Source organism: Capra hircus, chromosome 4 (genome assembly GCF_001704415.2).
Source record: "Capra hircus breed San Clemente chromosome 4, ASM170441v1, whole genome shotgun sequence".
Classification (NCBI taxonomy): Eukaryota; Metazoa; Chordata; class Mammalia; order Artiodactyla; family Bovidae; genus Capra; species Capra hircus.
The window spans coordinates 65,669,387-65,694,801 of NC_030811.1; the positions used below are offsets into that span (position 1 = coordinate 65,669,387).

Consider the following 25,415-nt stretch of genomic DNA (forward strand, 5'->3'; position numbering starts at 1 on the left):
ATATATTACCACATTAGTGACCAGATGGTTTTATTGAGTCACTTTCCTGTTTCCCATAAAGCTGAATTGCTATGTTCCCCCAAATCTTCTGTATTTCTTCTACTAAATTTAGCACATTGCCTATTGCTTCAGTCCTTGATCTTGAAAACATACTGACAATAATGGTGTCATGCCTTTTTGATGCAAGAAATTTCAATAGCAGAGAAAAAAGCAGCTGAAAAACATAACCTATTGAAGAATTCTTTGGTAAGTTTCTTTTCCAAAGTTGCTTTATTTCCTAATTCTGTTTTCTCCCAAGGATTGCTATTTTCAAATCTGCTTTGTCATGTCAAAGTGGTGGGTACTATTTTTTTCTTGCTCACCCCATCCCATAGGAATTAGAGTGAAAAAACTATTTGGATTTAATTCTGTGATGAAATCTGGGCATCATGTGCAATTTTGTAGAGATGAGATCTCCTTAGAGTGTCTTCTAAAGGAATACAAAAATGTGAGAATCTAGTCTGTAATTAAGTCAAATCTTGGAAGTTCAGATGTGAACAACAAAAATATTGTAGGTTGCTTTGGGAACAATATAATTACAACCAGAATCCATGAATTTTAAATGGAAAAAAAAAAAAACCTGGCCCGAAGGACTATTCTGCCACAATCTGCCAATTATATTCTAGCAAGAGAGAAATTTAAATGTTTTTAAGTGATGGAGGAAAAACCAGAGAATGTATATCAGAGAGATACCAGAAAAAATTCTTAAATTTATTGGGTCTAAAGTCCTTATTTTACCTCAGCTCTTAATGGAAGTAATTGTCATCCATGGATGACAAAAAATTAATGATTGCCCAGCTGAGACTCTTACTACTTTAGAATTCTGACATTCTGATTTTCCATGTTCCCCTACAAAGTGATTTCTAAGAACTTTATACTTCGTCTGTCTTTCAAATATTATCAGAGAATTATTAATATCTGTTTTTTCCTAAGGATACTAATTCTCAGGCTTTATTTATTACTGATTTGTTTGTGGTTGTGTAAAATGTCATCACAGGGCCATGACTGTGAGCCAACTAATTGCAATTAAGGAACTCCTGATTAAACCTGTTTTCTCTGTGAAATCTACATATAAGTATCACTAAGACACTTGGTTTGTTCAATACTGAGCTTTGACATCCAAGCTGTACAGAACTTGTGTTACTTATTGCTTTGAAAACTGTTTTAAGAAAAAGGCAATTTAAAATGTAAATTGATATTCCCAGTGTGTATGTGGAAAGGTTGTATTTGGAAGGGCTCAGAGCAGGAAGGAAAACGAAGGAGCAGGAGACTTCCAGGCTGTGAAATCAAATCTTTCGGAAGTGACACCTCCCCTCCCAAAAGGATCTGCTGCCCAACTTAGGGTGGCAGCCACTTCCCTGGGCATCTGTGCCCTGTATTGTTTCCCAAGATAGTATAGTTTACATGTGATTTTTCTTTTCTTTTTAAGGGGGGCAAAGTGGCAAGCTTCTACAACTCTTCCCCTAGCCTTTGTCCCATTCCTGTCTCTTGAGAGTTTCAAGCATATATCAATACTTTTCCCTTTATCTGTAGAGTAAATCAGGGGAAATGATGTGTAATTCAATATAAGTACCAATAGAGCAGTTCTACAGTGTTTCATATAGGAGATTATACCTTTTATGTTTGTAAAAAAAAATCACCAGATATCTTAAATATAATAATTCAGTTCAGTTCAGTCACTCAGTCATGTATGACTCTTTGCGACCTCATAGACTACAGCATCCCAGTCTTCCCTGTCCATCACCAACTACCAGAGCATGCTGAAACTCATGTCCGTTGAGTTGGTGATGCCATCCAACCATGTCATCTTTCATCCCCTTCTCCTCCTGCCTTCAATCTTTCCCAGCATCAGGGTCTTTTCCAATGAGTCAGTTCTTCACATCAGGCCAAAGTATTGGAGCTTCAGCTTCAGTATCAATCCTTCCAATGAATATTCAGGACTGATTTCCTTTAGGATTGACTGGTTTGATCTCCTTGCAGTCCAAGGGATTTTCAAGAGTCTTCTCCAACACCACAGTTCAAAAGCATCAATTCTTCAGCACTCAGCTTTATTTATGGTCCAACTCTCGCATCCATACATGACCGCCAGAAAAACCATAGCTTTCACTAGACAGACTTTTGTCAGCAAAGTAATGTCTCTGTTTTTTTAATACACTGTCTAGGTTGGTCATAACTTTTCTTCCAAGGAGCAAGTGTCTTTTAATTTCATGGCTGCAATCACCATCTGCAGTGACTTTGGAACCCAAGAAAGTAAATTCTGTCACTGTTTCCATTGTTTCTCCATCTGTTTGCCATGAAGTGATGGGACCGGATGCCATGATCTTAGTTTTTTGAATGTTGAGTTTTACTTTTTCACTCTCCTTTTTCACTTTCATCAAGAGGCCCTTAGTTCCTCTTCACTTTCTGCCGTAAGAGTGGTGTCATCTGCATGTATGAGGTTATTGATATTTCTCCTGGCAATCTTGATTCCAGCTTGTGCTTCATCCGGCCCGGCATTTCATATATAATAATATAATAATTAGGACCAACAAAAGTCAGAGCAAGCCAAATCAAGTTAGAAATATTAAAGTACTGCCTTCCTGTGATTGCTTTTAACTAAATGTTAAACTTATAAGTTATGGAATATTTTTTTTAGATCCTAGGACCATTTATTTACTGTCTTGTTTTTTCTCTTAATTTAAAATTCATTTATATTTTAAAATTCTATATCTTAGCAGTTTCTGCTTTTTAGTTTTATAGTTTTAGTAAGTGTTTAGTAATCTTTATGATATGAAATCCATTGAAATTCATTTCCATTTTCAAGAAATTCAGTTTCACAAACATTTTTAAACTAGCTATTCTGCTTATGCTAATCATAGCATAAATTGATATATCAGTGAAAAGAGAAATATGATAAATTAGATTGGATGGTTTGTGTTAAAATCCAAATAATAATGCTATTATCAAACTGGATTTGTATGTAATTGCTTTTGAAAAGTTTTGTAGGCAGACTCAGAAAGTCTTAAGGTATTATTTCTAAATTTAATGCTTTTGTGAACTTACATCCCATTAAAATCATCTTAATGCACCTTTTTGTCAATTCTTCACAATAGATTACAAAAGGAAGGGAAAAGAAGGTACATTTAAAAAGCAAATGAAAAAGAACTCAATGGAAGTCTATGAGGCTACCTGTTGATGAGCCTGTAAGGGAGTCATTAATATGCGGATCATTGACATGATGGGCCATAATGACTCCTCCAGGGACTCTCAGTCTATTGTGTCAGAGACTAGTTAGGGATTCATTAACATGAAGACTCGTGACTTCTTAATATGCAAATTATTAACGCAATGCACTGAGGCATACTCACAAATGTCCACATCTTCTGTTATAGGTTTGCTTTGCCAGTCCTTCACCCACACCTTTTGTGAACTAGTATTTTCTTTCTTTTGTCCTCTGTTGCAGATTTTTTCACAAAAGATTCTACTCTCCCGTGGAATCTACCACGTCACTTTCAAAGACCTCCTCCCCTTCAAGCCCACCTTTCTTTGATTTAAGGCAGGTTTATATAAACAAACCAGTTGCACATTTTGACTAAATCAATCAAAATTCAGCACAAAATCTGATTTGATATTTTTCTGTAATATCAAATTGGTCTTTGGCCAAAGGCAGAACAATGTGAACAAAACACTTGCTTTTAAAAAGTGAAACTCTGAAACAAATAGTGTAGCCAACAGTTGAATTATTTGCTCTAAAGGTGGATGGGGAAAGAGTAGCGGAGTAGAAACAAGAAAAAGCAGAGAAAAGCCATGAAAGAGGACACAAGAAAAAGAGTGCAATTAAGTAAGCCGAGTAAGTGTTTGTGCCAATGTAACACATGAGTGAAGAAGTGGATTTGAATCGCTCAGTGTCTGGCATACAGCAAGCAATCAATAAGTATTAGCTATTATTATTACATCAACACTTTACACTTTGCAAAAAAGATGAAATTAATATCTGCATTCCCTGTTGAAACAATAAGAAAAATGTTATAGAGTGAAAGCTGTTCAGTTGTTGAATTAACATACTATGAAGAAGGAAATCAAACTTATATTCCTATTCCCACAACAGAATTAACTATAGAAGTCATGGAAAGGTATTCAAGTATCTTTTAAAGCTTATACACATACCATGTATGGGAAATAAAGTTTTTCTTCTGGGACTTTATATGCTAACCTATATTCACTTTCTTCTCATTTTATTCTAGCTTAATCTAAAAAGCAAAACAAGCTTTTACTACTGTTTCTCTACTAAATTTTAGAAGAAACAGACCCTTATTTCTAAACTTATAAACCCTAAATTCTGCAGTGCAGCTCAGAAATCAAGATCTGTTTATCATAAAATATTCGTATCTCTACATAAAATTAGTAATATATTTTTTAAGGTAACAGCTTTATTGAACTAAGATCTACATATCACAAAATCTATGCATTTTAAATGTTTAATTCAGATTTGTTCAATTTACAGAATTGTGCAGTTACCACCCAAATCTAATTTTAGAACATTTCCAGAACCCCTCAAAAGGATGTGACTGTTAGAACCACTCTTTCCTCCTCTCCCCAGTCCTAGGCAACCACTAATCTTATTTCTGTCTTAATATATTTGCCTGTTCTGCACTTTTCATACTAAAGAGAATCATGCAGTATGTGTTTTTTGCTTCTTCCCTGTTTTATGGAGGAAAATGTTTTTGAGGTTCATTACTGTTGTAGGATGTATCAATACTTCATTTTTTATTGGTGAATAGAATTCCATTGTATAGATACACTGACTTTATTTATGCATTCACCAGTTGATAGGTATTTGAGTTGTTTCCACCTTTTGGCTCTTGTAGACAGTGCTTCTGTGAACAATTTACATAGTGTTTGGATGGACATGTGTCTTCATTTCCCCTGGTTAGATACCTAGAGGTGAAATGGCTGGGTTCATGATAATCCTATAATTTCAGTTTCTCCACGTTCTCACCAACACTTATTATTATCTCTCTTATTGATTGTTGTCATTATAGTGGGCGTAAAGTGGCATCTCATTATGGTTTTGATTTGCATTTTCATAGTAACTGGGTTTCCCCTGTGGCTCAGCTGGTAGAATCCACCTACAATGTGGGAGACCTGGGTTTGATCCCTGGGTTGGGAAGATTCCCTGGAGAAGGGAAAGGTTACCCACTCCAGTATTCTGGCCTGGAAAATTCCATGGAGTACACTCCATAGGGTTGCAAAGAGCTGGACATGACTGAGTGACTTTCACTTCACTTACTTCATAGTAGCTAATGATGTTGAGTTCTTCTTCATGCTCTTTGTTATTCAATTGCTAAGTTGTGTTCAACTCTTTTGCTACCCCATAGACTGCAGCTTATTGATCATTACTGTATCTTCTCCAGAGAAATGTCTATTTAAATCCTTTGCTCATTTCAGATTAGGCTGTCTTTTATTATTGATTTGTAAGAGTTCTTCTGGGTAAGACATTTATTAGATACATGATTTGTAAGTTTTTTCTCCCATTTTCACTGTCCTGACTGTGTCTTTTGGAGTGCAGAGTGCTTAACTTTGATAATGTCCAAGCAGTAGAATTTTTAAATTAGCTTTAAGATCTTTGCTAACTTGCTGATACACTACATAGAATCTATTTGATTAAAATTCTTTAAATAGTAAGCAATATTATTTTTAAAATAAATAGTCTCTATAAGTGTAGTTATCACATGCAATTATCTACATCTCATATTCTTATTCATGTTAATTTCAATACTGTGATGCTAGAAAACATACACTAGTTATTGGTCCTAGCTAATTTCTAGACTGGAGTAGATGTAAGCAGATTCAGAAATGATGCAAACAAACCTACAGGTTCAAGAAAAGAAATCCAGCTGATTTAAGAAGCTTAGAGTACAAACACCATATTATTCCTCTGGTGCCTTTCACTGGAGGAGATGGAGTAGGCAGGAGGAGCTCATCTGTGTCGAGATGACTCTCTCAGTTGAAAGCTTTTGGATCCCTGATTAAGTAAAGTGATATACATTACCAGGGAATCCTGAGAAGATGAAGTGTGAAGGGTTCACTAAGATAGACTATGATTAGAAGAGCAGTATGATGTTTGGGAAGGACAAGACGAGAACCAATATGAACTAAAAGACAAAGAACAGATGACTGAAGAAGTTGGGACACAGGCTGGAATTGCTGAAGGTGTCAGACACAAGAGCTAAATCCTGCAGGGATGCAGTTATGCTGCCAAAGATGGGGATCTCTGCCACACTTTTAACATGATGGCACAGGGCTTTACACTTAACGTTCTGAAGAATACAGCTATCGGGTGGCTTTAAAAGGATTCTGTCCTTCTACATTATCATAAATTAGATTGGAAATCAGGCTAAGTCAGAATAATGTTGGACAAAATTTAATGTTTATTCATTCAACAAATAGTTAACTTGTGCTAGGCATCATGCTAGATCATGCTAGAAATTAAACCACTAGCACAAGCTGTGGTTGAATCAACTCTGCCTTCATAGAGCTTACAGTCTGAAGAATGATAAATGGAAACTGGCCATTTAAAATCACAGCCATACCTTTCAGGATTGGGGGAATATGGAATCCTATAGAAGAAAATACATTTAACCATTGAACAACACAGGCTTGAACTGCATGAGTCCATTTATATGCCAATTTTTTTTTCAATAGTAAATACTATAGTACTGCCTGAACTGCTGTTGGTTAACTCTGATGATGCAGAACTATGGATACAGAGGAACTGAGTGTATGTAAGGCCAACTATAAGTTATACTCAGATTTTCAGCTACAAAGAGGGTCAGCACCCCTGGTATCTTCACTGTATTAAGATCCATAACAGGATTCATACAGGATCCATACAGGGTCAACTGTAATAAGATCCATAACTCAAACTCAGGGAAGATAATAGCAACTGTGCATGTGCATGGGTTTGCAAAGAGATCAGACTGAAAGAAGATCATATCCTTTAATAAGATTACACACCATATTTAAAAGTTTGATTTTTCTGAATTGTAAAATATATACTTTTCAAAAAGTAAATACTTTCTGAAAGCTTATTTCATTCTAAATGGAAAATTTTACCATGCTATTTAATGAGTCTTTTCTCTCTTTCCCAAGTCATCACGAATGATAGGACAAAATTTCTTTAATAAATGCCCTGTTTGTAAAGCTTACATTTGGTATCTTAATTCCCACAGTCCTTAATGCTATTAATGCTTAAAAATCCCTCATGCCACATTTGCAACAGAATTATTTTATTTGCTAATTTTTTCTTTGTTTAATAGTGTTATTCTTTTGATGGATATTGAGACTAAGTGATTTTCAAAAAATTTTTTAAAGTTACAACTCAAAATATCTGTTTCATCCTTTGTTTATACCGTTCACAACTCATTGCATATCAGAATCAGCTGAGGAGATTTTAAAAATCTGTGCCTGCAACCCAACTCTGACCAATGAAAGTGTGGTCTTATAGGAGGATCTGGGCAAGAGTGCCTTAGTTTTCCCCTTCTGATGTGCACCCAAGCTTAAGAAACACTGCTTTACACTACTGTTCTACACTGGCTTTTACTTTATCAAAGTATGGATAGTGAGAAAATATATCCTTCAGTAACAATACTCTGCTATTAAGATGGACAGGGAGGCCTGGAGTGCTGCAGTGCATGGGATCACAAAGAGTCAGACATGACTGAGCAACTGAACTGAACTGAAGATTTTCTGTGGAGTGGGAGGAGGAGAGGGTATTCATAATCAAGTAGGTTAGCATTAATGTAAATTTTATAAAGATTTTACTTCTGCTCCTGTTAGGTCTATAAAACAATTAATTTGTATTCATCACGGATATTACCAATTCATACATCAATGAATTTAAATTTACTGATTTTTTTTAAACTGAAAAGAAATCTAGATGCTATTTAGAGTAAGAGACATTAATCTTCTCTACCTTAACAACTGTATTGTTGATTATAAAATTGATGGTGTTTTTAAGACTTAAACCTGCGATGGTAAAATGTTTTCCAATTGCACTATGTGGCAAATTGCCCCAACAATTATTGTAAATGCAAGAACAATAAACTGCATTGCCAAGGACACTAGTTGGTTAGATCCCATAAAAGAGACAATTAGTCTTGAGATGAAAATGGTAGTGATGAGTTGACAGTTATGGAAAAAAACAGAATATGCAATGTAATAACTTAAATATATCTGTGGATAATACTGATAGTTTAATGTGTTTGGAGTTTATAATATGTAAAATAATGTTTTATAAAGAAAGATCAAAACTGTATACATTCAGATCTTCTTTTTTCCTTATTTGCTACAAAAGTGAAGTAACCTGCAAGATTACATTTACTGTCTTTCCAAATCATCAATATAAAATGGTTTGCTTAATTTATATGTATATGGCATTGATTTTATGAAGAATATTTTCTTCTTACAGATATCAATTTACATAAACTTATTCAATATTACAATACTCATAATCTATTGTTGGGGTTCCCTGGTAGCTCAGCTGGTAAAGAATCTGCCTGCAATGCAGGAGACCCTGGTTCAGTTCTTGGGTCAGGAAGTTTCCCTGGAGAAGGGATAGCCTGCCCACTCCAGTATTCTTGGGCTTCCCTGGTGGCTCAGGAGCTAAAAAATCTGCCTGCAATGTGGAAAACCTGGGTTCGATCCCTAGGTTGGGAAGATCCCCTGGAGGAGGGCATGGCAACCCACTCCAGTATTCTTGCTTAGAGAAGCCTGGAGGGCTACAGTCCGGGGGTTGCAAAGAGTTGGACATGACTGAGTGATTAAGCATAGCACAGCACAGTCAATTGTTAGGATAATTGGAACATTTTGAAAATAAAATCATAATAGATACAATAACACAACTGCACGTTCACCAAGACAAAATTGCAACTCAGTCCTTCAGTAGAAAAGATGGATCTAAAAAATAGGATACAGAGATTTGGACAGCCAGAGGAAGCAGAAAAGGGACCCGAAAAGAGCTGATGCCAAAGATAAACTGCCAGTGATGTGTTTTCATCTGTACCTATGCTGTACTCCCTCCTTCTCTCAGAGACTTTGTGAGTAGTGATGGATCCTGAGGGAAATAAGCCCAAGAATGTATTGGAGACCTGAAAAGCATGAAAACCTAATGCAAACAGAAGGGGAGATCGTGAATTTCCTTAGAATATTTGCAGTGGTTGCTTTGTTCAGCATGGAGCTCTCTCCCCCCCAGATTTCTTCATGACTGACTCTCATCAAATCTTTGATCACTTGTCATCTTCTCAATGAAGTAGTCTTTATTTCTTATTCTTCTTGTTCTGCTCTGCTCTTTATATTCTCAATAGCATATATCATCTTTCAAGATAATTTACTTAATATTCATGTTTATTACCTATTAGTTTTCCTTCCATTTGAATGTAAGCTACCTGAGGACAGGGATTGTCTTTTTTTTTTTTCCATTGATGTATCTCTAGTACTCAGAACAGTACTTGGCACATAGTAGGTGTTCAATAAATATTTGTTGAATGTATGAAGATCATTTATTCTAGTTACTAATCTTTTTTTACTCCCTTTTAATATGCAAACTGAAAAGCAAAGTTAGAACTTTGCTAGTAACACTGATCATTTTTTTTCATCTGAACCAAGATCAATACCCTCTCAATCTTGGTATTATAGAACAACCATACTGGTGTGATTTCCATGTAGCCATCCAAGAGGATAAAGACTGAAATACCTGGACTAACATTTTTCACGAAATCAAAACATACACATTAGATTTTGAAGGGAGAATTTGGGTGAAAAAACAACTATAGCAGTAAATTTTCCCTAAGTATCACCAGAATAGTAAAATAAATCAGCCAGGAAATAGTGTAGAAATGCCTAAATAAAAAATTAGTAGCATAATATATATAGGTTTATTTACATTAAAGATGACCTATAGCAGAATTCAATTATTGATATTAAAAATGAGAAAGGATAAAATCTATGTTTTAAACATTCTATACATATAAAACAGTAATAAAGAGTTATGAATGTAGGAAATCTATGTCCCTTCTTATGGACAGTGACCTAGTTCATGCTTTTCTCTCCACTTTTCTCGATTTATTCTGCATGCACTTTCTGAATTGATATAACTAAAATAATACTTTGTCCTTGAGCATAGGAACTAAATTCAAAATCCTTGGTCTAACAAGACTGTGCAGTTCTCTCTCAACATTGTTCTTCAAGTTTGACTCTCACAATTCTTTCCATTCCAGGCAGTCAAACTGACTAACAAAACCACCTACTTATCTATTTGCTGCTGTGTCCACAAGTATATTTTATTCTGTATAAACAGTCTCTTAACTCTTCTATCTACCCATTTCAAGATCAAGTTCAATTCCTCTGTGATACTGTTTCTAATCAGGGCAGCCTGCAGTATATCATTTCTCTAATGCCTATGTTCATATCTCCTATGATCTGGCACATACGGTGTTGATAGCTAACTTCTCGTGTTCATAAATATTATCTGTTAACCAAATTAATACTTGAAAATAGAAGCTAACTAGAAGAAAACAAGGGCTCCATAATTTCTTTATGATTAATTGGCTTAATGGAGCACAGGGAATTAGAAACCTTAATCACAAAATAACTTAAATCACAAAACAACTTTTCATTTATGTATTTCCTGAACTTGATCAAACAAATCCCTTGTTGCTTAAATTTCTTCTTATGTAAATGGAGCGGGCCTTATTGATTACAATGTATAAAAGTGTTCTAGTGGGAGATAATTTTATATCACTTAAGAAATAATAGGAGAGACATTTAAAACATGCATTCCTTAAGTTTATATAATTAGATATTTCTGAATAAAAGAACAAGCTAGCATGTTAAAGTAGTAAAATATCATAAATTTAAAGCCGTTGATGGGCTACAGTCCATGAATAAGATGAAAGTCCCACTTGGTTTTGTAGACAGGTTCTAATAAATGTTATAGATGCTCAGATAAAAACTGAAAGAATGAAAGCAAATTGGTCCAAAATTACCATAAGTGGTCAAGAGATTCTCCAGAAATTGAAGAATAACACAGAAAAAAAAAGACTCATAATCACACCAACATAATTTTGAGGGTTTTTGAAAAATTAATTTCCTCAGAGGATGCAGTTAGTCACAGACAAGTATATTCTGTTGTACTAAGAAAGAATACCCCTCCAGACTGTTCAATCAATAGCTAAGCTATCCCCCAGAATTCTTCAATTCAGTCTCACAAATGTCATTTTCAGTAGGAACCCATCCACACTTGCATACTGAAAGTTAATTGGACAACAAATGTAAATAATAAAACTTTAATTTTCAGCATTTCATTAAAACACTTCTTATGAGATAATGAAATATAGCTACTTACAAATACCATGCATTACCTACTTCAATAATACATTTATACTTTGGATGGAAACTTCATGTTTAATACAGTAAAGCTCTTTAGAATATTAGGAAAATTATAGTAAGACTTAGGAAAACTATGAGATGACAGCTGAGGATAGTGATGTCAGAGATTATTAATGTATCATTATACATGGGGTTTATTATTATTTTGCCATATAAAATATGTAATTATTTATGCTAATTTCCTAAAAATATGTTTCCTAATTCTTATATCATAAAGAGAAAAATACTATAATTAAAAATTGAAAGCATTATAATATAGTGATAACTACTATTTCCATCTGAGCTTGTTGTTTTCACAAAAAATTTTAAATGTACTTTATATTGTGCAAAAATCAGTAATTAGCTACACATCAGAAAGTTACCATTGCTTATGGTTTTCAATGATAAATGCTTTTACCTACAAGAATCAATGCAACTGGACTATTATATAGCTTACAAGAATATGGGACATCTTCATATTATTCCTATAACTTTTCTTTAAGTGTAAAATATATAAAGTAATTGTTTAAAGTACTCAACAGAATGTAGCAGATTCATTATTCTATCTTTAGGTAGGTTTTAAGGTTAACCATTTACATACACTGCATTATTTCTCTTTAATTGCTTTTGTTTTTATGGTTTCATATAAACAAAGACGGAGAATCTGCAGTCTCAAGACAGGGAGGACATGGTTTAAGTGTTTAGGTTTAGGTACACAGGAGGAATCTGGTAGAGGCAAAAGGCCCATTCAAAAGAAGTCATTCAGGTAAAGAAAAGGAGACAGAACAACAGCCAGATCGGAATCCACAGGTGTCAGAATCAGTGAGTGCAGCAAGCAGCAGCAGTAGAACTAACATGAATAATCAGTATTGGCCATGGTCCTGGCAAAAAGAAAGAATGAATGACTCAGTTCTGATCAGAGGACATACAGTATCTGTTTTTGGTCTTTTGTTACTCAACCTGTTGGATTTTTCTATTTTCCCACTGGTCTAGATTGTGACATGTGTGTGTGTGTTTTAAGTTGCTTCCGTCATGTCTGAGTTTTTGCAACCCTTTTGGTATGAAGGAAGCCAAAAGCTGACCAATGGACATTTATTTGGGATATTAAGATTACATGACATTACAGAATAGTAACATTGTAGTGACTCAGTGGGCTTCCTCAATGACTCAGCGGGTAAAGAATCTGCCTGCATTGCAGGAGGCACGGGACACAGGTTTGATCCCTGGGTGGGGAAGATCCCTTAGAGGAAGGAGGGCATAGCAACCCACTCCAGCGATTGTGCCTGGAGAATCCCATAAACTGAGGGTCCAGGCAGACTAGTCTAAAGTGTCCCAAAGAAAATGAGTCAGCTCTTTAGAAGACAAGAAAGGGAAGACTGAATGATTCTTTAGTATCCGATGCTGCCTAAGAAATAATAAGTCACTTCAGTCATGTCCGACTTTGTGCTACCCCATAGACGGCAGCCCACCAGGCTCCCCCATCCCTGGGATTCTCCAGGCAAGAATACTGGAGTGGGTTGCCATTTCCTTCTCCAATGCTAGAAAGTAAAAAGTGAAAGTGAAGTCGCTCAGTCGTGTCCAGCTCTTAGCGACCCCATGGACCTCAGCCTACCAGGCTCCTCTGTCAGATTTTCCAGGCAAGAATACTGGAGTGGGGTGCCACTGACTATATTAACTTATTTTTCAATTTGATCTTTCTTTGATATCCTCGTACCTGAAAGTAAATTTAGACTGACTACAAGATGTTAATATGGGTGATATGCTCAATTCTAAATTCAATTTTGAGTCAATTTAGGCAACAAATATGCAAATATTCTGGGATAAATTACCCTCTTATCTGTTGTTTTTATATGTAACTATGGTTTTTGTATACTTTATTCTTTACTTTAAAAATAATGTTTATTTTTAATCAAATGCACAATCATTACTTCTGTGGCAATGGAATAGAATATGAGTGCAGAATTAATATGAGTTGGCAAAAGAGAAATCATGTCATCATTTCTTATGTTGACAATTCTTATTTGCATGACTGGAATGATGTTTATGATTTTAAACAAAATATAGAATAAAGAAAGAGGGACTAGGTTTGAAGGGGAAATGTAACTTTGGTTTTGGACATAAAGAAGTTAATTTCCCACCTGGGTATCCAGATGGAGATGACCAGAAGGCCCCTGAGTTTTAAAGATTGTGCAACCAATAAAACCACTCTTCATTAATGTTATAATAAGCATAATTCATTCCTTAATTATTCAGAATGAATACTTTAGGCTTTTACCAGACTTTATGGTTATCAGCTTTAATCAATATTTTTCTTAGAGCTTTTCTACATGACAGTCACAGTGGGGAATAATGCTTAAACTAATATATCATCACTGACCTCAAGGACCTTGCAGTCCAATTGGGAAGATGGTGCACACATAAAAGTTTCTGAAACTTTTGAAAGTGCAGGGAAAGGCCACTGTTGTAAAGGTAGTATTGACAACACTGTGACTAAACATATGTAAAGGGGTATATGACAACAGTCTTCCTCCTTAAAATAAAGATATCTGATAAACAGTAAAGTTTCACTGAATGTTAATTTCTTTGCCTATAAGTTGCATCAGATGCAAACATGGCAAACATCAACCCTTTTATTTAAGGAGTTGTTTAATTTTGCATCATGGGAGTAGCTACTCTATGGGAAAACATTGCCAGAAATGCAGGTAGTTTTAAGGAAGCTTGTCAAAGCCATGAAAGGGCAAAAGCAAGTTGCCTAACATGAATAAATCGGCCATAGGAGTAGCCCTGAACTGCATGAGTTTTATGATATTTGTAAATAAATGCCTTGAATATTTGTGTAACTGCCATGGTCTCAAACTTAACTTGATTTACCAAAGTTAGCTTTGAATGAGGTATTATTACTAATACAAACAGTATAAAATACTGGAAAATTACTATCTTTGTGAAAAGTGAGAAGCTCCTATGTACATATATGTGTACTTTCCACCAAAAAAAAAAATGCATCAAGGATGACTTGCACGCAGGTGGGCACAATTACTTATTCTTTCTCCCATGTTAGAAGTTCAGCACAGATAGTGAATGTATAGACAAATATGGAGGAAGCTCAAGAATTTCATGCTGAAGTGATTATTTTTATTCATTCATTTTATGTATATATCGACATGTTTAGAATTTTTGAAACCCAGGTGGTGTTAGTGGTAAAGAATCCTCCTGCCAATGCAGGAGACATGAGAGATGCAGATTCGATCCTTGGCTCAGGAAGATCCCCTGGAGGAGGGCATGACAACCCACTCCAGTATTCTTGCCTGGAGAATCCCATGGACAGCAGAGCCTGAGGGGTTACAGTCCATAGAGTCACAAAGAGTCTGACATGACTGAAACGACTTAGCACACACGTTTAATTTAATAAACGCATTATCAACTAGGTTGACTATACCAATACTCTGTACATATTAATTCCTTCAAACAGTACCTTTTAGTTAAAATTGTAACACTCTTGGAGAGAGTAGCATGGAAACATACACACTGCCATATGTAAAACAGATAACCAGTGGGAATTTGCTATATGACTCAGGGAGCTCAAACTGGAGCTCTGTGACAACCTAGAGGGGTGGAATGTGGTGGGAGCTAAGAGGGAAGTTCAAGACGGAGGGGACATACGTATACCTATAGCTGATTCATGTTGATGTATGGCAGAAACCAACACAACATTATAAAGCAATTATCCTTCAATTAAAAATCATATATGGGAAAAATGTAAACATGCATAGACACAGAATCAATAATTTTAACATATATTCAAATGACTTCTGTTTGTAGACACAGTATTAACCTTTCTACAAAATGATACTTAAATTTAATCATTGAAATTTAAGATAGCTTAAATTTCAGTTGGTCAGTATTATATTTGATTTTTATAAATCTATTCAAAATTTATTTTCAATGTACTCATAAAATTATATTATTGAATGAAATTGTATTAAAGATTAGATTTCTAGAAAATAGTAACAATTATTCAAAATTATTCATTATTTGTCTAAGAGAGCTTCAACAAATCTAATACAGCTAACTTTATATGTAGGATTGAGGAATAAATGTAATGATCTTCTGAAGTACTTTTAATGTTGTAATTTAGTAAGATAAAGTCTATTCCCTTCTCTGACTTCAACAGGAGTTCAATAATCAGGACTCAAAGGTAAAGAAGGTAGGATTGGGAGCGCTTCTTAGCTAGCCTGCGAATCCATTCAGCTTTCCCTGATAACCGTGGTTCTGGCAGTGCACAGCCCTTGTAACAGTGCTATCATTCACTGCTTGGTGATGATCTTTCTCTTCTCTGACTTTTGCGTTGAAATACTACAAACTAGCTTATTAGTTTAATAGTCAGGAACTCGAGGGGAGATCTAAGTTTATTGAGCTTATTGACATAGCAAATAGAAATCAGTCACATAAACAGTGTAATTCTAACTTTAAGTATAAGGATAGGAATGCCAACATTTGTTTCAATTGAGAATCAGCATTAAAAAGGACAAGATTAAAGACATAGAACAACAGGAATGACTACATGAAAGATATAGAATTTCCTGATAGACTACTTTACTAAAGAATACAATCTCTCCAGGAGATGTTTAAGAAGAGAATATTATAAGCATTTGGTTTAGGTAGTTTTCAGAGTAATTTTGTCTGAAAGCAAAGGATAGAATTAGATGGCCTCTCCTACAATACAATTCAAGGAAGACTGTTCAGATCAAGTGCATTGGGAAAAACGATTATAATTTCATTTACACTAAAACAAAGATTACATCTGAGGATCTTTTTTTTTTTTTTTCTGCTTGTGCCTGAATGTAATTTTAAAATTTGGTGAGATTTTTCTATTGGTAAAATACTCAGGATATTTAAGTAGTAACAATATATTATTTTAAGATTAATCACCAGGAGGAGACATTAAAATGAAAAAATACTGCTTTATTTCCTATATGGTTTTTGAAGCTGAAAGTTACCTAAGCAGTTCTATGTAATTTGTCATTGTGTGAAGACATCTATAATAATTTTTAAAAGTGAAAACCAGTTTGGGGGGTTTTTCTTATAATTTCATCATCAATAGGATAGCTTTGTATCATGGTTTAATTCTGTAAAATAAGCGGAGTACCATCAGTGTTAAATGGGCTATAAAATCTGTTTCACATACTTAGTAAAAGCATCTACAGTTTGGCATGCTTTATAGATTTAAGCCTTGGGGGTATTTTGATCTTTTTGACTTCACAAATTTCAAAAGGGGTGAATGAAGTTCAAATCCACAGCTGCACACAGGACAAATCACTGTCTTAGGATGTTTGAATCCCATTTCTAGCTGTCATTTGAATAGCACTGGTAGGCAACGCAGACAGACAGCTTTCAGAGCAACTATAAGGGGAGGGAGCAATGCAATTTCCTAGGACAGGCTTTTTTAATGAACAGTTGGTCTCTGTTACAGTGCTGTGCAACAGTCCAGTGTGGCAATTTATTTCTATTTGTCATAAACTCTTTAAACAGCAGGATGGTCTGATTAAGGTTTCAAAACCAGTTATTATTTATATGAGAGTGAAAGTGTTAGTTGCTCAGTCATGTCTGACTCTTTGTGACCCCATAAACCATAGCCTTTCAGACCCCTCCATTCATGGAATTCTCCAGGGAAGAATACTGGCATGGGTGGCCATGTCTTTCTCCACGGGATCTTCCCAACCCAGGGATTGAACCTGAGTTTCCCAATTGCAGGCAGGCTCTTAACTGTCTGAGCCACCAGGGAAGCCCAGAAGGTTTCCACTGCTTTCCCATTGGGGAATCGAACCCTGGTCTCCAGAGTGACAGGTGGGGATACTCACCACCATACTAACAGGAAATTGCAGTATTATTTATATAATAGACAATAATACTACCGTGCCAGTTACCCAAGAAAAGTTATTAGAGAAGCAGAATAAAAACCTCAAAAGATTTGAGAGTTATGTCCTGAGGACCCTTTTCTTTTTATACAGTGGTGGGGTACAGAAAATGCTTTAAAAGAAGAGGAATGATTAAAATTCAAAGGGGCATAATATATCTTCTTAAAGGAAAAAATGATATCAAATTAAATTTCACTCTCTATTCATGTATTTATACAGAGATGATAAGATGAAACTGTGTATAGCCAACTCAGTTTTTAGTCCAAAAGAACCATCTTAAGAACTACCTTAAGGAAAACACATGTTGTATTTCATTTAAAAAAATACCTAGTTTCTGACTGATGTTCCAAAAATTTTTTGTAGCCCAGAAGTTTCTGGAATTTGAGAATCATTCTCCCCCCATAGTAGCAATGTTATAAAATATTAGTTTCCCTAGTTAGTACCCCAAAACTTATTGAAAAATCTATAATTCTAAAACATGTGTGTGTGTGTCACTGTGTCATGCCTGACTCTTTGTGACCCCATGAACTGTAGCCCACCAGGGGCCTCTGTCGGTGAGGTTCTCCTGGCAAGATTATTGGAATGGGTAGCCATTTCCTTCTCCAGGGGAACTTTCCCACTGAGGGATTGAACCTGAGTCTCCTGCATTGCAGGCAGATTCTTTACCAACTGAGCTACAAAACTATGGATTTGTACTAACCTGGGTCTAGGTAGCAGAAATGATATTGAGGGAAAAAACATTTCTTCATTAATTTTGGTCATAGGACTAGCCATATACAAGATTTTAAAATATGGAATATATCACCAATGCCATTTTGAGTATCTACAAAGTGTCAGCAACTGGGATAAATGTTTATATATGTTAGCTAATGAATTTCTCATAGCAACTCTGCCAAGTACAAATTATATCCCTATTTTACATCTAAATAAAATGGATACAAAGTGTAATTTATCCAAGTTCATATAGCTACTAATTAGTAAGAATGAAAGCCCAAATATGCCCTACTTTACTGCTTACACTGTTTCCAATATGCCTTATTGTTTTTGGAATCCTCCTTCCCTCCCAAATATAAACACATACTCCAGATCTCCTGGGCCCTCCTGCTTCTGTACAGCTCTTACCACAACTCTGTACTTAAATCTGCCTTGTAGCCCATAGTGCTCTCTGCTCTAAAATTATCCATTTCCGTTGTCTCAATCCAAACTCAAAGCCCATTTGTGCAGTTGACTTTAATTGGGTATAAGGTAGGTATAGTCCCTTCCATCCTGGAGGTGTCTGCATTTAAGAAGAGGAGTTTTGTGTGTGTGTATTGTGTAAATGTGTGCATACGCATGTAAACACACATATACCTATATCTGTATGATCTTTTAAGTCTGACAACATAGTGGGCAATCAGGCCCACTTCGGGTGTCTGCCCTTGACGTAACTTCCCTTACACTATTCCTGTTGGCCTGTTGGGGTGAAACCTTGGAACAAGGACAGGAGTCACAGTCAGCAGAACTGGAAGAAGGTGAAAAACTTGTGTCCCACTTCACAATCATCTTTTGCCTGGAGCTTTATTGGCTCCGTGTCCTTGGCCCCCGCTCCATTTTTACAGGCTGCAGATGGGCTTCAGGTGGGAAATCAGGCTCGTAGAGATCCCAGAGGACCCATTTGAGGCCTGGCATCTATAGTGATTCCCTTCAGCTAGGGCTTGAGAAAAACTCTTGAGTGATGAGACCCTCTTCTTCTCTCAGAAAAGGTTCGAAACTACTCTAGGGAAAGTCAAGGCTTATAGGAGTATGGATTTCCCACAAGACCAGGAAGCCACAAAGCCCTGGTAGATCTCCAAGGAAACTCTAAGCTAGTTGGCTCCTTGTTGTCAACCAGCCGGCAGTTTCCAAACAGTCCTCTTGACGGGTCCTGTGCAGCTGTGTTTTATGTTTCCATGTGGCCTTGCCAGAGGTCCCTCCCTTAAACAGACTTCCACAATTAGTTAGGACTCAAAACAGGTTAGTTATGGAATATATTAAGTCCTAAAGGCTTCATGGGGCTATTTACACTTCTTTGGACTATTTCCAGCACTCCAGATTATACTGTAAGTGTAAATTAAGGAAGTCTCACAATGCTATAGCTCTGACTGGAACAGGCAATGTGAGCATATATTAGGCACCATTTTCCAATGTTTTTCTTGGCCTCATTTTAACAATTTACCACCCTGAAAGATAAACTCTCTGTAATCTTCAAGTCATACTTTAGAAAGCCTCTCTCTCATTCCCATTCTTAAATGTGCCTGTTTCTATTATTCCTCAGGTACAGAAACTGAAGAGTAATCTTTTTTCTTTTTTTCCTTTGGCATTGAAATCTTACAGGAATTTATTTGCATTCACCTGGCCAAGTTATAAATACCATCCAACACCTATATCATGCCATTTCATTACTTAAAATAATAAATTGGTTTCACTTAATAAAATACAAGACCATATGAAGTCAGTCTGTGTACCCAACAGTTGGGAACATTTAGCAGCTGTTGGTAGGGAAAAGGATATGCTGAAAAGGTCAGTCCCCTGGCCAGTACTCAAGATCAGTTATTGATCACAGATTTGAGAAAACTCAAAATGTAATATAAGTGGTTCTTATTTTTCATCTGTGGCTCCCCTTGTTTACCTGAAGAATCTGAGCTTGGCTTTAATGTTCTCTCCCCTCACCCCCTCCGCTCTCAGCCCTCACTTTCCTTGGGGCCTCTGGTCTTCACTGAGTCATGTTTCCAACCTTGCGCCTAACAACACAGTACCTGACACACAGGCCCTTAATAAACACTTATGGAATAAAACCCTAACAAGAAGACTATGATGTCAGAAGAAATAACACAAGTCCAAGAACCAAGAAATTAGCTGAACACAGTTTGATAATAATGATGGCAATTATATTTGAGTTTTGATGGCTATATATGTGCCCAACACTTTACTAGAAGCTTTAAAAATATAATCTCATTTTATGTTAACTTAATCATCACAAGACTGGACAAGCACCATTGCCCCTATTTTACATATAAAGAAATAGCAGCTTAGAGAAGTAAAATAATATGTCCGTAGCCACATAGTTATTAAGTGAATATCAACTGGGATAAATATGCATTGTGGATATTATAAATATTTATTATGTATTATGAATATTATAAATATGAATATGAACTGGGATAAATAATATCTGTTCAATGCCACAGTCAAGGCTTTTTTAACCCTTTTGATCTAGTCCTTAATTTTTTAATTTATTAAGCATGAAAATTTTAATAGTCATTAAGATCTTTTCCAACTTTAAGATGTTCCATATATCAGGTAACACACATCTTAAGAAAACTGACAATTCAGTGGGTTTCCCTTGTTGATTAAAATCCTGAAAAAGAAACAAAGAAAATTGCTCTCCAAAACAGAAATTTCAGAAATTCTGAAAAGAAAGAAAAGAGAAACTTTTGGATAGTTTGGGCCTCTCTAGGGTTTTTCAGATCCACCTAAAGCTAGAGTTGGCTTTGGCTTTTTACAGGAGTTATTATTTTCTGATAACTTACTATGTGCCATACACTAGGCCAAAACTTTGTATGTATTATTTTATGGAAATCTCTAGCAATCTCTATGAGATTGTACCATTGTTGTTCACAATTAACAGAAGGGATATTGAGTTTAACTTGCAGAAGGTCACACAGCTAGCATGTGGTGCAGCTTAGACTCAAACCCAGATATGTTTATCTCTGAAACCCAAATTTTAACTTTGAAGGTATATTGCTTCTGCATGTTATTTTTAGTTTATTTATCTAATATACCTAATATTACTTATATCAATGTTATTTAATTCTTTTGGTCACTTATTTTGAAGTGATGTCCATGGGACGTAGATCAGCAGTCTGCTTAGTTTGTTTGCTAACACATACTTCAGTACTACATATGCGGTAACACTTATCAAGTATCTCATGATGCATGCCTTTCAGTGCAATGAAATACCTCTGGGTCACTCTCGGTCACATGCCTATGAGTTACAATTCTCTTTTCCTCCCCGACTAGATATTTCTTTCTATCCAAAGGGGATAGATTAATAAGAATGAAGAAAAACCATAAACAAAAAAATCAGACAACCACATCAATGTGGAGGTTTGCAAACTCTGACCTGAAAAAATCTTCCATAGAGAAAACATCATGCCTAGGGTGACTGACATAACAGAAATCCTACCTCACTAAATGTGTTCTCACAGTTCATTCTGTACCTGTTTAGAAGGGATTCTTGACGCTTTTAGAAGATACGCTCTCTGAGACCCTGATAGCAAATTAACTTTGGAATCAAGAGGAATTCACGTTAGTTGCTACTCTCTACGTTAAGACAGACTTATTTTCAGTCTAACTCTGACTTATATTACATACTATTATTAATCTACCTTGCATATATGAAGTAAAAATTGACATATACTTCTCTTCAGCATTTATCTTCTCAAATAACTGACCACTAAATTAAATTACAAATTAAATTACAAAATTCTGTAACTTTTGAAGGGAGGAAGATATTTTAGAAGCTGGAACTTTTTTGATCAAATAAGTGTTAGTGAATTTTTGCTTTAGCCGAGTACACATTTCATAAAGGAACACTAATAAGATGTGCTATTTTTCCTTAACCAAATTCTTCACAATGAAATCCAACTGCAATATTCATTTAGAAATTCGATAATGCTCTCTTGTGTGAGTTTTAGGAATATTTGAAACCCCATTGCATATAAATTATATCATGGAAAAGCTGTATAAATATTCTATTATGGCACATGCTGTTCTAAGGATCTGTCAGGATTTCCTTTATACACTCCATTTTGAGTGGTATATAAATCAGATGTAAAAATTCATGTTGGACTGAAACTTAGCACAAAAGGCCTTCTCCAGAGGCAAATGCATTTTTTTTTCAAAATGTGGTTTGAATTATGTTGGTCATTTTTAAGTTATAGAAGTGCAGAAAATGTATTTGTGGTTTTGAAGGAGAGAGATTTTTTCCATTTTTATAACTCATTAGGAAACTTTACAGGCCTTTAGACCATTTTGTGGTTTAGTTCTTCTCAAGTTTTTCCCCAAAGCAATATTAAAACTTGAATGGTGTCCGCTATGAACCTAACAATTACTGTTCTGAATATAAATGTGGGTATGGATATATATCCAGTTACACATATCTTAGACTAGGAGAAGTTTCAATAATATCAAGACTGGGGTAGATTAGGCCTAGCAGTTATCCATTTTTGTTCTTATTCTCAAGTCAAGTTTGGTCTATCAAAGGAATCCTCTATCTTTACCATAGTTCAGCTTGTAATGCTTATAATTTTAAACTGCATTTCTAACTTGCAGAAAAATCCAGAGGTAAACATTCCTTCTTTTATGAGATCTTTGACAATACGGGTGTGCCTTTTTAAAATTTCGCTTTTCTCTAATATATAGACCAAGTTGCAGCCTGTACATTATTCACTGATGATGATCTTATTTGTAAAGTATTTAATATGTGTATGTTTATATATACAAATTAGTTTATTAATAGTGTTGAGCATATTTTGTCTACATAACTAACATGTTGCTGAGTAATCTCATAAACAAAAATTATTTTAGCACACAGATTATGATTTTATTATTTCTCAATAGCATCAGTTAAAACCTAAGAAAGTTTATTTGGACTAACAAAGACAGCATAACTCACAAAGTCAGGTAAACCAATCTTTAAATTACTTTAAAGAATACTGAAAACAGAAATATTTTCTATGATTGAATTGTTTCACTTACATTATATTTAGTTCATTAATGCATTAGAATAGCACATTTAGTGGTTATTATCAGATCATAGATCAAGGCATTAGAGCATGAGAGATTGAAAATTTTCCAATGTAATTCTTTATGTTTTTATTTAATTTTATTTAATTCCACTTAGAATCTGGATGTCTTGATTCCTAATACAGTTCCCTTTTTGTCATATTACACTATTTCTGGTGCAGTTACTAGAATCTTTGCGTCTAATGACAGTTAGGATGGACCATCCAGAAAATAATCAAGCTTTTGCCTGTGGCTGGTACAGCAATGTGATTTTCCTCTGGGACACTCTGAGGAGCAGAAGACATCCATCTCCTCCTGGATGTTTTATCTACTCACCTACCGTCATGGAAATGATCCAACTCTACAATAGAGAGAACTGAATACCTATTTATTTTTATTTTATTTTATTTTTTTACGTCAGCAGGAGAGCAAGGTTACTAATGAAGGGTCATATCCCAAATCTCTAATCTATAAAGCTAATATCCTTATTTATACTTGGGTCATTTTTTTACTCTGCTCCATTTACTTTTACTAAATTATACTACTTTGTGTTCTATAATGTTACATTTGGTTATAATTATAAATTTTTAAAGATAATTCACATACCACTCATATACTACTTTCTTTGAGCTTATCACTAAAGTCATCATAGCTCTTGAAATGTAACTAAATATGTGTCACTCCAGACATCCCTATACAACTAAATGTCATTGAAAAGTTTGAGGGGAAGTCTATGAATTTCTGAGCACTAGGTACATATTGAAACACGGTTTTATGCTCATCAGAAATGTTTTTAAGTATAGCAAAAGTATTTAAAATATTAAACATAAATATACTTTAAATGGCAAAATAAAGTTTTACATGTTAAGAATCTAGATTCCATGGTTTGAATTTAAGCAATTTATAGCTCATTAGGTAGGAAATATACAGATTGCACTCCCCGTGCTATCTGTTACATTATACCCATATTTTCCTTACATCTGGAGGAGAGATGACACAGTGCTATTATTCAAATATCACTGACCTTGTTAAAGCCTAGCACCATTGCTTTATACATAACAAGACTAAATTTTTAAACAGCATGGCTATTTCTTAGTAGTGAAATAAAGAATGACTTTTAAAAACTTTCAAATTATGAAAAGTAATGATGTAAGATATATCCTCACCTTGATTTTACCTTTAAGCAGCCTTTTATTTGTCTATTAGGAACGTCTTCCTGTAGTTTTTCAGGCTCCGGCTCTTGTTCTTTCTTTTGACAAACCAATACATAATTTGTGCCATTATTATTTGACCAAAATGTACCAACAGAAGTTTCATAACGTATACAAAACTCAACTTTACTGCCATCTTTTTGATAAGGAGGAACCAATGATATCTTAAAGGAGAACTGGTCAGTTTCACCATCACATGAATTTGGGATATAGTCTGCTAATATATCATAATATGACTGCCAGTCATCTAAGGACATTCTCACATATACTAACTTCTCAAAAGAAATATTCAAAACTCGAATAATGCCCTTCATACTTGTAGATCCAGGAGGATACTCGGTTGATTCCAGTACCGCTTTCTGTACTTGAAGTTGTTGCATAAGATCTTCTTTTGAAGAAGGCAAGCCAAATTGTGGGGATAAAACATATTCTTCTGTGTGGAAAACGTCCTTCCTTAAGTCAAAATCAGTTGAACCACTCGGTAATTCCCAGGAATCAAATTCTTTAACAGACACAAGATTGAATCCAAAGGTGTCAGCAAATGAAACTCTTCTTGCACCTGATGGTGGAGAGTCCAGGTAAATGTCTTCAGATGAATCAGAACCTCGTCTGCTAGGTTGTGGGGAGAATCCAGGTCTGAAGGTAGCTTTAACTTCTTCATCTTCAGAAAGAGAATCAGATAAACTAGGAACTTCTAAAAAGTTATCTTTGCTAATCTGACTAGGTTCTTCAGAAGGCTCCATTGGGCTCTCTGATATCAAATAAGGGAGAACTGTACAACTAGTAGAGGCTGATATTTGAGACACTGAGGCTTAAAATAAGTATAAGGTTACAGTTGACATTACAAAAAGGAGTCAGCTCTATAAATAGGTCCGATGGCGTGTAAACTATGCTTGCTTGCCTCCAAAGGCCTTTAATATGATAGCATCCACATTAACTCTCAGCAGCATGTTTCAGATTTAACTCTTAATTTTTAAAATTGAGTGTGTTTATGAGTTCTAAAGAGACATCTTAAATAATTTTCTTCTGTGTTTGAAAA

The 25,415-nt window shown here is 35.1% G+C and overlaps 1 protein-coding gene across 2 annotated transcripts in view; it reads right to left on the minus strand.

Moving 5' to 3' along the window:
- PPP1R3A (protein phosphatase 1 regulatory subunit 3A) overlaps positions 1 to 25,144 on the minus strand; it is a 39,917-nt gene extending 14,773 nt beyond the window's left edge. The window contains exons 1-2 of one of the 2 annotated variants that reach the window (XM_013963316.2): positions 24,693 to 25,111; positions 24,332 to 24,414 (exon numbers count right to left, since the gene is read on the minus strand). In XM_013963316.2, the coding sequence (XP_013818770.2) occupies positions 24,332 to 24,414; positions 24,693 to 24,803 (194 nt within the window). In that variant the 5' untranslated portion in view covers positions 24,804 to 25,111. Of the gene's footprint in view, positions 1 to 24,331 lie in introns of both variants that reach the window. The other variant, XM_005679168.3, reaches the window with a different exon arrangement.